The sequence below is a fragment of the Columba livia genome, chromosome 16, assembly GCF_036013475.1.
Source record: "Columba livia isolate bColLiv1 breed racing homer chromosome 16, bColLiv1.pat.W.v2, whole genome shotgun sequence".
NCBI lineage: Eukaryota > Metazoa > Chordata > Aves > Columbiformes > Columbidae > Columba > Columba livia.
This window is the reverse complement of record NC_088617.1, coordinates 619,024-631,678: the sequence shown is the minus strand read 5'-3', so window position 1 is coordinate 631,678 and position 12,655 is coordinate 619,024. Positions and strand designations below refer to the sequence as shown.

At 48.6% G+C, this 12,655-nt stretch overlaps 1 protein-coding gene across 3 annotated transcripts in view; it reads left to right on the top strand.

Annotated features, from left to right (window-relative positions):
- The window catches only part of PREX1 (phosphatidylinositol-3,4,5-trisphosphate dependent Rac exchange factor 1), a 123,412-nt gene that overhangs the window by 55,675 nt on the left and 55,082 nt on the right, over nucleotides 1–12,655 (top strand). For all 3 annotated transcript variants that reach the window (XM_065031701.1, XM_065031700.1, XM_065031702.1), the window contains exons 3-5: nucleotides 220–342; nucleotides 4,318–4,422; nucleotides 7,023–7,124. In XM_065031701.1, coding sequence (XP_064887773.1) covers nucleotides 220–342; nucleotides 4,318–4,422; nucleotides 7,023–7,124 — 330 coding nt within the window. The remainder of the gene's footprint in view (nucleotides 1–219; nucleotides 343–4,317; nucleotides 4,423–7,022; nucleotides 7,125–12,655) is intronic.

The window sequence follows — 12,655 nt, the reverse complement described above, 5'->3', positions numbered from 1 at the left end:
AGGATAACCTTCATTTACAGCAGGTGCTTCAGTAGCAATGAACATTTTGGTGTGGGGCCAGGAAGAGGGCAGTGCAGGGTAATTCGTTCTGTGAGTCCCTGTCCATGGTTTAGATCCTATCACAGCAAGTCCAGAGCCACCATCTTTTGGTGCTACGACTTCAGCAAAACACTCTCAGATGTATTAACAGCTAGCGATGGTTTTCTCTTTATATTTCAGATCTTATTTTCGAACATCGAAGACATTCTTGGTGTTCACAAGGAGTTCCTGGCTGCCCTGGAGTTTTGTTTACAACCAGAACCGCAGTCTCAGCATGAACTGGGAAATGTTTTCTTGAAGTTTGTAAGTACAATGACTTGGCGCTATCTGAACACGCAGTTTCCTGTCACAGGCTCCCGCGTCTCCCAGACAGCCCTAATCTCCCAGGCTCGTGGCAATACTACGACAATGTGTGTCTCGTAGGAAAGTCGTAGGTAGGGTGGGAAAAGCCTTGTGAATGAGGCTAGAACAATGGAAACCACATCAAACTGGCTGAACAACCAGGTATTTTTAGAAACTCTTCATTTTTCCCATTGATTATTTTTTCCATATTTTCTCACACAGCCCATCTTTGATTGCCAAGAATTTGTCCACTTTGATTCCAAGTGTTTCAAAAAGCAGCACAGTTTTGAGGAAATGAACAATTTTTGTGTGCATTTTAAATTAAAAAAGAATTAAAACCCTCAAAGATCAAAATGCAAACCAAAGGGCAATACCTCATTTAGGGCAGTTAGTGTCTATGCATACGTTTATCCTTTAGTAGACGGAGGGTAGCGTGAGGTGGCTTATCTTGCTGAAATGCAGCACAAGTTACACCTTGCAGCCTTTTGCCATGACGTAAATGAGTACCTGCATTCTGTAGCTAAACAGTACATAAAATCTGGCTTTTGGACTCACAACGCTAGCTCAAGAATGCCGGATACAAAGCGTGGAGGAGCTGTGTGGTACAAACGTTTAGGACGTGCGGGTTGTTCGGTGCCGCCGGGGCTGCGCGGGTCCGTGTTCGGCTCTCGCGCCGCAGCCACAGGACCAGGCGTGCCGGCCGGTCCCGGCCGATCAGCGCGGCGGGGCCGGGAACACAGACCGTGGTCAGGGTGGTGCAGTTGCAGTTCATGATCCTGCCGTTGCTTCTCTCTTTGTAACTTGTTCCTTACACTGTGAAGCTCTTCCTGTGGTAGACGTTTGTTTTGTCTTGAACTTGGCCTGGTTTTCGGTCATGGGTGCGTGCCATCCGCTGACTGCTGTGTATACAGAGCACACTGTATATGCGAGATCAGTTATTATACACCTAGTTACAAGCTGCACTCATTTATATGCAAAGTTACCTAATTTACATCTGTAGTGATTTGAAGTTGTGCATTTTTTCACTTGGAGCAGCCCTCCTGAGATATAGAAAAATTAGAAAGCACGTACATAGCAGCCATTTCTTCAAATTCTTATTAACTGCATTAAGCCACAGGCCAACTTCCTATCAAAATACGTCCTATTATGCTTTCATAATCAAAATTCATGCTTTCACAGTTCATCAGGTTGGAGTGGACAGCAATTATGCAGCCATCCATTACTCACAGAGCTTTACCAACACCCCAGGCCCCCTTCTGTTTAATTTTCATTTATGCTGTGACAATTATTGAACTAATGTCGGAAAGTGTTGTATTGAGACCATGTCCAAGAATTGCACCAAATCTGAGGACTGACTGTCAGCTGCTGGAAAACATAATGCTGGACTTAGTTAAGCCTTGAATACCCGTTAGAATCGTTGCCTACAAACAAGATGTGCTGTACTAATGTATTAATATTCGTTAGCAAGGGTATCAAAGTTAAATGGCTTTTGAGTAGTGCTGTCAGATCATCTACTGTGTTTCAGAGTGGCACCGAATAACCAGAAATATTAACATCCTGCTGTTTACTGGATCCAAGCCTGGTGTATTTGCAGAATAAACCATTGGTTCAAGATTTTTTAACCAAGCTTGGGACAGTATAGACTTGCTTTTGTCACCGAAATCAGGTCTAGCTGTGTATGCAGTAGATTTGCTGAGTAAGAAGGTGCCATTTTTATGTGTTCACATCTCTGACCATAATTGCACTTCAGTGTAGAGTAACTGCAGGTTCAGAATTCCTGGGCTAACATCTGTAATTATGTAACTGATAATTTCCTCACCGAGGGATGGGAGAGTCCGGGACTGCGTGTCACCCAGAGAGGAAATTAAACACTTCAGACACCGGGTAATCTAAAGCATAGTTCTCATATTTGTGGGTCTCGTGCATGAGAGGAGACGCGGTGAAAGCACTCTGGTGCGTCGTTATTGCACCGACTCGAGCGCTGGCAGAGGGGTTTTGTCATGGTCTGTAAATAACGTCCCAAAGCGCGGGCGCTCCAGGCTGGGTCGGAAGCCTGAGCACTGACACTGTGTGCGCTGGGCGGCCGATGCTGCTGTGTTAATGGGGACTATTTTTAGTTGCAAGCGTGCTGCTTGTGTGCATCCCGGGAGCCGAGCGCTGCTGGGAGGGGGAAACGCAGCAGAAACTCGTATATCTGTCTTCTCGTTCTGTAACTCGCCAGTTTTTACGGTTTAAAACAATCCTGTGTTCTCAATGGCCTCTTTCCTATTGTGCTGTGGAGCCAGTCCTGCCTTTTCCTGCATCTGGTGGTCAGAAGCTTTTGTTTCTTTTCAGCTTCCCAGTATTAAACTCCAGTACTAATAGGAACAGCTGTAGATAAAGGATAAAAGTCTGCACCATCTGCATTCCAGCTCTTTACACCATGGTCTTTGTTTTGTACCATTGTTGTTTTGTTTGGACACACATCTATTTATTCTCAATTCTTCCTTGGAAGCGCAAGGAGGAGAGAGAAATTCTGTTGCATCAGTGGTAAAGCGAAGCCCAAAGCATTTTCGGTCTCCGAGTGCGTACATCCAGCCACCGAGCATCTGCCCAGAATGCTAAATCCTCCTAAACCAATATTAACACCATTTCTTTGCCGTCTGACAGTAGTGAAGGGAATGGGCAGAGCGTGCAGCTGTATTCCCACGGATCCCTGTTAATTAACCCCTTCAGCTGGCAGCAGTTTTGTTGGGGTCCCTGTGGCCGTCTCAGCAGTAGCCGGGTGCTGCAGGTGTCTCCAGCTGACACAGGAGGCCCCAGCGCTCTGAAGAGTCCTACGAGTCCAGTCAGAACCCCCCAAAATTATCTTCCTGGTTGCAGGGAGATGAAAATGTTCAGACAGAATGTTTGCAGGCCAGGATCCTGAATGGAAAACGAATGATGTGGACGGCACAGCAGACTGGAGGGCATTGTCTGCATGGCCTGTGTTACCCGGCAGAGCCCCACGCTGCTGCATCTCAGTTATTTTGACACGCGAAGCGGCATGTCTGAGCGCCTGTGCACCGCACTGCGCTGTGGCACAGGAGCCACCCTGAACCAGGGTGGTTTTGGCTTCTGAATCGTTTAAGCTGGCTGAAGCACTGTCTGTGATTCTGGAGATGGGTAAAGCAGAACGCGGTGCTGCCAGCAGACCCTTGTTCATTAACAGGCAACTTCATTCCACTGCATGTGCTGGCGGGTGTCTCATGTTCTGGTGTAAGTACCTCAGTCTAGTTGGGAAGCTACCTTCCCTTCCTTTAGCTTCTGTAGTATCTTTGCTATTTTGTGTGTATTTGATGAAATTCCTCCATTTAGGGAAGCTGTTGTGGACAGCTGGCCCGGCGTTTAGCGTTGCATTGAAATGTCTGTTTCAGAACACAGAGTGAACCGGGCAGCTCACCGGGGTGTCCCCTCAGCCCTGGGGACGGGGTTTCCAGCTGGCGGCGTTACGGTTCCCTGCCAGACCTCGGAACCTCTTCCAGGGCCTGGCTCTCCGGCCCCGTTTCCTCCTCCTGCCGGAGGGGTCAGCGCAGCTCAGGCGTCAGGCCCTCGCTCCTGGCTCCTGCCTTTTCTCTGCGCCTCGCCGCTCCGCTGGGACATCCTGACACATAGGCCCGACATGGCAGAGTCCATTCTTGCAGCAAAAAACACGTGACTTCAGTCATACATTAAGAAGAAAAGTTCTGGAAGACTCTGTGCTCTGGAAGCTGATGTTAACTTCAGAGTCAGTTATCAATTAGTGGAACACCTCTGTACATTGTTCACATCAGAGGAGTATCATACGCTTCGTGTAAACTGCAACCCTCATGCTGCTCTGAGTGCACACCCCTTTGTAAAGAATTCAGTATCGGACTGTGGCAAAATAGTCATTCCAGTTTTGTCCGAGTCAACAAGTTCCTGTGTTTTTCCTTGCAGAAAGACAAATTCTTTGTGTACGAGGAGTACTGCAGCAATCACGAGAAAGCACTCAGACTGCTGATGGAACTGAACAAGATCCCAACAGTGAGAACATTCCTGCTGGTAAGCACCTTTTCTAGCACCCTTGACTTAACGATCTGACTTTGCACTGTGCTCAGAACTCTTCGGTATCTCAGGAACGCTGGGCATCTTGCAGACGTTGCCCATTGCAGGTATGCAGCGCTCCGTTCAGATGGGTATTGAAACCACTGGTGCATTCAGAACCCAGCACAGCTCTGGTATGAGCAATTCCAGTGGAAACAGGGAAGTGTTTCTTGTTTTTAAGAAACAAGAGAAAATCTGAGTAAAGACTGTGGTAAGAGTAGTGCGGTACGTCAGCCGCAGGGCTGTGACTGGTTCCCAGTGGATCTGATTCCCTGCTCAGTTCTCTGACGAGTTCACCAGCCCACCAGAAAAACGTGGCCTGCTTCTGACACCCTTTCCCCACGTCCGGTTGTGGGCCAGAAAGGTAGCCTGGGTTAATTGTTTTGAGTGCGTCGTTGCAGCTTGTGTCAAAAATGCCCCAGCTCCCCGTGACGTTTTGGTGCCTGTGTTTAGGGACTGCGGCACAGCGCTTTGAAACGCCTCTGCAGGGGCTGTGCTGGGGGAGAAACAACTGCACACAGTGCCTTCTGCCCAGCATTTCTTAGTATTGTTTTTTCCCTTGTATGTTTCTCCTGCCAGCCTTTACCTCAGTTCTGCTTGCTCTTGGGTGTCTTGTTTCCAGCGCCATGGATGCATGGCATTTGGAATGGGGTTGGCAGGTAGGTGAGGGTCTGGTCCAGCACATCAGCTTTCTTTCAGTGAACGCTGTGAGGTAAAAGAAAGCCTGTCTGTTTGCAGAGGACATGCTTTTCTTGTGTCCTTTCTGGCAGAGGTCTGCTCGCTCTTCAGGTAGCACAGCAAAAGGAAACTTTTTCAGAAGTGCTTGTCACAAGCAGGGCCAGAACATTCCTTCAGCCACTAAATGCAGGCTGTGGAGGGAGCAGCAGGGAAACGCACTCGTGCTACTGGGCAGTCAGAATCTCTTTGTCACATCTGGGTTTTAGTGAACCTTGTTAAGCCATTCGTTTGGGTCACTCAGTGGCACTTTCCTGGTTTGTGAGTTCCTCTGGTTGCTTCTCTTGGGAGAAACTAAGGAGAAGGAGGAGAGATGAGTGCACATGAACGCCATCCTTCCAGCAGTGTTCTCCACGTGCCCTGGGCTGGCAGAATCCTCTGTCTGCGTTACGGCAGCAGCTGGCAAACTGATTACGGGGCACGTCAACGACGTGCGGCTGTCTGCTGCGGCTCGCGGCAGCACCTGCACCCGCAGCCTCTGGAACCAGCAGTGAGTGCGGGGGGAGGCGACCGACGGGTTTGCTGTGGCGGCCGCACTTGCTCCCAGGCCTGTCTCCTCGCCGCTGCCTCCTAAAGCCAGCGCTGTGGTGCCACCGCGCAGAGAAAGCTGGGTTCAGATACAAAGCTGTGCTTGTGAGGATAGATTTGGCCCGATTGCGCCCTCACAGCTGCTGAAATTAGAATGTGGGAATGTGTTTGAAAAATCAGTAAGTGTTAAGGGCAGTGTTGAGCCCAGTGCCAGAGAGGGCTGGAAGAAGAGATGGGAAGGACTGAATCACTCGAGACTTGGAAAGTTGGACAGTGAGCATTGTGAGCTGGTAGCCAGCGCCACAGATCTAGAGTAGCCTGGGGAAGGGTTATTTTACAGATGATTGTCTGTAAAAATACCAGTTAGGACCAATGAGATTTATGTATGATGTCTATGAACATTCCTTGAAGAGGGGGATTGTTGAACTGCAGCCAAAACCCCACTGGATTTCAGTGTGTCTGAGGCACCGCACACGTTTCACAGGGGAAAATGCTATCAGTGATGCCCCAAAGCAAGCGCATCGTGGCTGAGCTGAATTTAAACCTTCTCTCCTCTTGGCAGGACAGGTTTGCGACTGGGCTGATTTCTGGAGCCAAGTTGTCCAGGTTCATGGTCGAACGTAGGAATGTAGACTAGTTTATCTGAAATAGATTTGAAGTCCGTCTGAGTCCACAAAATTAATGCTGAAGTTTGGTTTTTTTTTAAATGAGCGTCAGAATTAATGAAACCTGATTTCCTTAAGTCGGCCGTGTGTCTGGCCGTGTGTCCAGCTGTGCTTACACACAGCGTTTCACCAGGGAATTGGTGGATGTGATGCAGGGGACTCATTTATTTCAAGTCCACTTTGATTTCTTTCAGACGTAAGGACTGGACTACAGTTAATGATGTGATTACTAATTAGAGTTCATTTTACCCTTCAGGGGTTTTCTGGACCAACAGCGTGATCTTTGCACAGTGGATGAAGACCGGTGGTCGTATCAGTTGTGCGGGTGGGCTGGATTATTTAATGGTGTGCGTAGGTTTGCCGGTTGTCGTTGTACTGTTACGACATTGAGCCACGAGCTGTGCAGTGTTGCTCTGGGGACATACCTCTTCAACAGTTCTGCTGATGAATGAAGAGCTTTGCAGGCTGCATGGCTGCGTTTCAGTGGTGAATGAAGTCCCATTTCCTGTGTCTTAGGTGTGGCAAAGTGCTTTCTGACCATAATATGTGGTATAGGAATACAAAAGAATGTCGAAGAGTTTCTGAATGCTTTGTGTCTGAGGTAACGTTTGTTTCCTTTTTTGCTTACAGGGTTGCATGCTTTTGGGAGGCAGAAAGACGACAGACATTCCGCTGGAGGGTTATCTGCTGACTCCAATCCAGAGGATTTGCAAATATCCTCTTCTGCTTAAGGTAAACCAAAGAAAGTATTTCTCCAGATCATTGCTCTATTCTTGGAGTGATTCTGCAGGTTTTTAGCGCTGACTTTTGCCGCCACTTCGACCTTCCTGCGTTGCGCTCCTGGGAGCTGGGTCCTCGGAGAATTGCTGGTTGTGGGTGCGGCGGGGCGCTGGCTGGGGCCGGCAGCCCGCTGAGCCTCGTGGCGGCGCGGGGAGACCAGGCAGGGTGACTTACTGCCTAATGCCGTTCAACCTCAGTTCTCGTCAGAAGTTTACTAAGGCTTCTCAGGGCTATTCTAGCCACTTCCTGAAAAGCTGCGTTCACATAGAATTGTGTCAGCGCTCTGAGGACTCTAAATGGGATACAGCTTTCGTCACGAGGTCTCTGGTTGGAGTGTGTTCAGGTCAGTAATGATCAAAATCCTGTATCATCTGACAGCTGTTTGTCAGCTTGTTTGAAAACTGTTTGGTTGTCTCAGATGAGTCCCCAGTGGACGTGTGTCATTGCAGAAATGACTACTGCAGTCGGCACTAATTGGCCCCCTTGCCAGTATTCTTCCTGTAGGAGCTAAAGAACAGCAGACCTAAGAAGAGCTGGTTTGCCTCTCCTCCCTGCAGGTCAGGGCTGGGTCACTTGCCTGGCGGGACAAGGAGAGGGAGAGGGAGCAAGCAGTTTCTGCAGAGCTGGCGTCAGCACTGCCCTTGTGTCTGCCCCGTGGCTGGCAGCCGTCTGTCAGCGCTGTCAGGCTCTTTCCCAATCAGTGATGGTACATTTGCTGAAAGAAAAATCATTGATAACAAATATAAGAAGAAATGGCCTCGTATTTGGAAGGAGTCGTGAAAGAGAGGAAGGACTGTGTGGTGAGCTGGTCGCAGGCTGACCGCGTGGGTCACCTGTGTGTCCTGTAGGGCCGTTGCAGTGCTGTGTCCATACGTCCAGTGTGAATGAAGGTTTCATAGGTACAAGCTGGTTAGCTCAATACCGGTCTGTTGTTCCATCTAAAGCTGTTGAAGGCTGAGGGGGACTTCATTTCGGCCAGGCAGCAAATCTGGCTCAGTGGGTGCGTGGTGCCATTTCCAGGGATGGTTACAAAGTGGTGTTGATGCTGATTCGCTAAGGCAGTGAATTGGTAGTGAATACATTGTATCCCATTCACGCTTTGTTTGGTACTTGGTAGCACGGAATGACCAGAGTGGTCGCGGCAGTTTCAGACAGGAGGGCAGCGGGGGAAGCACAGGCCGGTCCTGCTCTGCTGAGCAGGAAAACGCAGCTCTGCAACCAGTTAAACAGATTTAAAAATAGCACAACCCGCAAATAAAGTGTTTTCTCTCCCTTTGCTGCTGATCTGCAGTTACTGCTCCTGAAATAGCTGTTTGGTATTCATGGGGATTGGATCTTATCTCATTCCCAGGGCAAACAGACACTGTTGTATTCTGATCAGAAAAGCCATAGACCAGAGCTGTGCGACTTTCCTCTTTTACTTTGTTCTGAGCAAAAGTTTGTGAACACCCAGGGTTTCTGATGACTTTGATATGACTTTACCATAGCATGAGTATTTAGTATAGCAAGTAGTTAGGTTTGATGAAGATGCCATGAGCACAAGTTAGTCAGACTCGCCTGTGTTTGGAAGTCAACCTAAACAGTAGGGCAGGGAACACATTTAAAATACTGTAACTGTTTTTTGTTAATACCGTATGTGAGTATTTTCTTCAGAGTATAGGACATAGCATGGAGTTGATTTGAGTTACTTAATTAGGAATACTGTACTGGAATATCTCCAAGTGCAGCTATTCTCTAAGCATATATGAACAGTAATTTCCAATATAAAGTATGGCATCCTGTGTTTTCTCATCCTCTGATGAATGTGTTTGGGGTTTTGAACTGACAAATGATGGAGGCAGAACAGTGATTGAAATTGGTGAACGATAAATTTTGGTTTTTGTTGTAGTTTCCATTTTCGTGAACAGTGCAGCTCTGGCGCGGCCGACTGTGAACAGGTTTGGGCTGTGCTGCTGGTGTTCTGAACTGCTTTGAGTTGTTTTCTGTGGACATCTGTCTAGTTTGCAAGCCTTATATACATGGTTTGAAGGATGGGACTCAAACCTGGCCACGGTGTTTCATAATCTTTGTGCAAATAGAGAAGTAGTGATATTCATATCTTTATTTCCTTGACCCAGCTTTTGTCTGCTCCAGATAGCATGCAGGAAATTAGCACAGAATTTGTTGGTTAGTAAATCACTTTTACCCACAGTCCAAAACCTCCCTAGTGTGACTCCCACTTCTTTTTCTTGCGTTCAAACTTCAGCAAATGATTTGAAGTCTATTGGGGAATGTGGGAGTTCTGAATATTTGTTAGCAATGAGCTTAATTGTTAGAGAGCAGCTTGGACGGGGCTGGAAGAAGCGACCGGGGCTCGCTGTGATGGGCGTTGTGGGCCGGTGAGGAGAGAGGCAAACAGACGCACTGGCCTCGAGAGCAGGCGCTGCGAGCAGCCCGCGGCTCCGCGTGTCTGCAGCGCGCCGAGGAAAGCTGTCAGCGGAGCGTTTGGGACTGAGGCAGCTCTGTCTCACCCACAATGACTGTGTGACTGTGTTAATGAGTGTGAACTGTACTACTTCAGAGGAGAAGCAGCTGTTGTGCAAGCCATCTCTGAACAAAAATAGCCCTTTTCCCTTCATAAAGAGAATCTATGTCAGCAAGAAGAAAACCCTAGGGGAGTGGTGATCATGAGTTAATCACACCGCTGGGTGGGATTAGGAGCAGTCCGTGTGTCCTTCCGCCCCGCACGCAGGAATGTGCAGCACGTGGTGCGCACCGGGCTGCGACAGCAGCGCTGTCACACACGTTGCTCTTGGTTGATGTCTGTTCTCCTGAGGAATTGCCCAGGCTCTGGCCAGAAATGCACATCTGATCCTTTCTGATCCTCCAGAAGGATCTCACAACGCACACAGCTCCGCAGAGGGTTTAGGGCAGTAACCATGTATTGCTTCACATGAAGGACAACTCGCTGGCCCTGGGAGGGAAAGAAAACCCTGGCTGCAAAGAGCTGGGTGATCAGGTTCAGAATCCTCTTGAAAGGAAAAGCCGAGAGGGACGCGCACCCGGGACCCGAATGCAGCGCCTGGACCCCGAACACGGCACCACCGGGGACCCGAATGCAGCGCCTGGACCCCGAACACGGCACCACCGGGGACCCGAATGCAGCGCCTGGACCCCGAACACGGCGCCACCGGGGACCCGAATGCAGCGCCTGGACCCCGAACACGGCACCACCCAGGACCCGAATGCAGCGCCTGGACCCCGAACGCGGCACCACCCGGGACCCGAAGGGAGCGCCGGGGAGCCCGTGCTGTGCTTGTAGAGCGGGATGGAAACAAACTAAACTCCTATAACTCGCTGTCTCCCCTCTTTTCCATCTCCATCTCCATCCCTCCCACAGCTGCTTAAGGATCAGAACCTTCTAACTGGCCATAATTGAATATATTTAATCTCTGAGGTTTGGTGTTTTGGTTGCCAGTCCCCCCCAAAGTGGTGTTGCTCTTTGGTTCATGACATTGCCTGGTCGACATCCAACTCTGTTAAAAGTGATATATATCCTACAGAGTGGTAAGGAACGCTGCCAATTTGTGAATTACACTGCTGTCTTCCACGCTTTTTATATAGAATCACAAATAACTGGGAGTATTTCTAAAACTGGAAACATGTCTTTGCTACATTTGAATTTAGCATGTCATAGATTTGATGGCACATGAAGTATAATCTGTTGTACTGATTTATCGTTGCTCGTCTAGTCTTCACCTCCTGGAAACATTGACGTGAATTACGAATTTTAAAAATCTACAGAGTATAGAAACCTGGTGTGATTGGCAGGTCACGGATGGAGCCAGCTGTAACATCTATTTCCTGGTTAGCTCAAGTAGAAAATAAGTTTTAATACAAGCAAATATTAAGAACTGTAAAATACAAATAGAAAACTCCTGGAAACATTTATTTTCACAGAAAAGTGTGGTTGGAGGGGGTTGTTTTGGTTTGTTTTTTAACCCCACTTTTGGAGCTGAGCTGTTTATTAGCACAACTTTTAGAGCTGATCAGTAAAGAAACGCGCTGTCTTCGTTACCTCCGCGGTCCGGAGCTGTTGGGTAGGGACCGGCGGAGGTTCCCTGGCTCCCAGACTGTGCTTTACGTGTGCCTGGTTGCTGGTGCAAGGTGTGACAGCCCGGCAAGCGGGATTTGCGCCAGTCAGCGCACACCATTCGCACTCATTGCACAAAGTCCCTGGTGAGCGTGCCCAGGGTATAAAGACAGGAGGAGGGAATTTCTCAGATACAGACACTTGTAAATTTCTGCTGCAAAACGTGTTCAGTTGTCAGGTTTAAGCACAGCGAGAATCATTTCTGTGCAGCGCGGGAGGACACGGGGAGGGTGACAGAGGCTTCTTTTGAAAGAAGATCATTTGAGCAGAATAACATCCTTTTTTCTGCGAAATGTTCAAATTGCATTTACATTTAAAACCCTGCAGTTTCCTCTGCCTGCTACATTGTTCACTTATCAACCCTCCCGTCACCTTTCACACCTTCCTGTGTGAAGTTCTTTTTGCTGAGCTCTCTCCTCGCAGGTTTTTTGTTTGCTTGCTTTTTGGGGACTTAAGCATAACTAGTGAATAGACAAATGTACAAGCAGCCGATGTGTCTTACGTGATGCAGTTCTCATATTTAGATTCTATCATGTTTAGATCTCTTCTGACCTTAAGCTATTTAAAGCTGCATCTGAGACTGAAATACTGCAGTTGGGAATCCTTCTGCTCCATTGCGTGATCGAAACGCGGCGTTTCTGAGCAGCTGGGATGGGACGGACGCTGGCCGCTGCCGCTGGGTGCGGATGTGGCGCGGTTAGTCCCTGCGCAGACGGGTGGCGCTGTGTGCGGGTGTCACGAGTGGCGCGACCTCAGTCTCTGCAGCTACGAAAGAGGACTGAAGTAAAAGGAGAATTCTGTGCCCAGAGGACAGAGTTCGCGTGTCTCAGTTCTTTAAAGAGCAGAGATTTTTTTTCCAGCCTATGATACAGAACACCGTGGCAAATTATTTGTTGTTGTTAAGGAGAAGAGTCAGAGCATAATGGTGAAGATGTCAGGCTGTGAGAAATACCAGCGTTTCTGTTCTCCACTGCTGGTTCGTCTGAAGGATTAACACGTCTGTGGCTGGGTTTTATGAATCAGTTTAAGAAACTCTTTGCAAGGAATAGTTTTCTGCAAGTGTCAGCAGACTCATTTCCTGACCTTACTAGTGCACAAGTTGCAATGCGTTCGTCATTCCAGAGCACGACATAAACGGGCTTTATGGAGGACGAGACAGTCGTACCCAGGGTTTGCCATCTGGTCTGTCTCTCGGCTGCCTTTCAAAATGTTGTCAAATGCTCGCAGAGTTGACACATCATAAATCTGTCACTAAAATGAACAAGCACCCCGAGCTCCATGGCTGCGTCAGAACCGCCAGGCTGGGCTGTGCTGGGGCACGGCAGCGTGGAGTGGCACCAGCGCGCAGAGC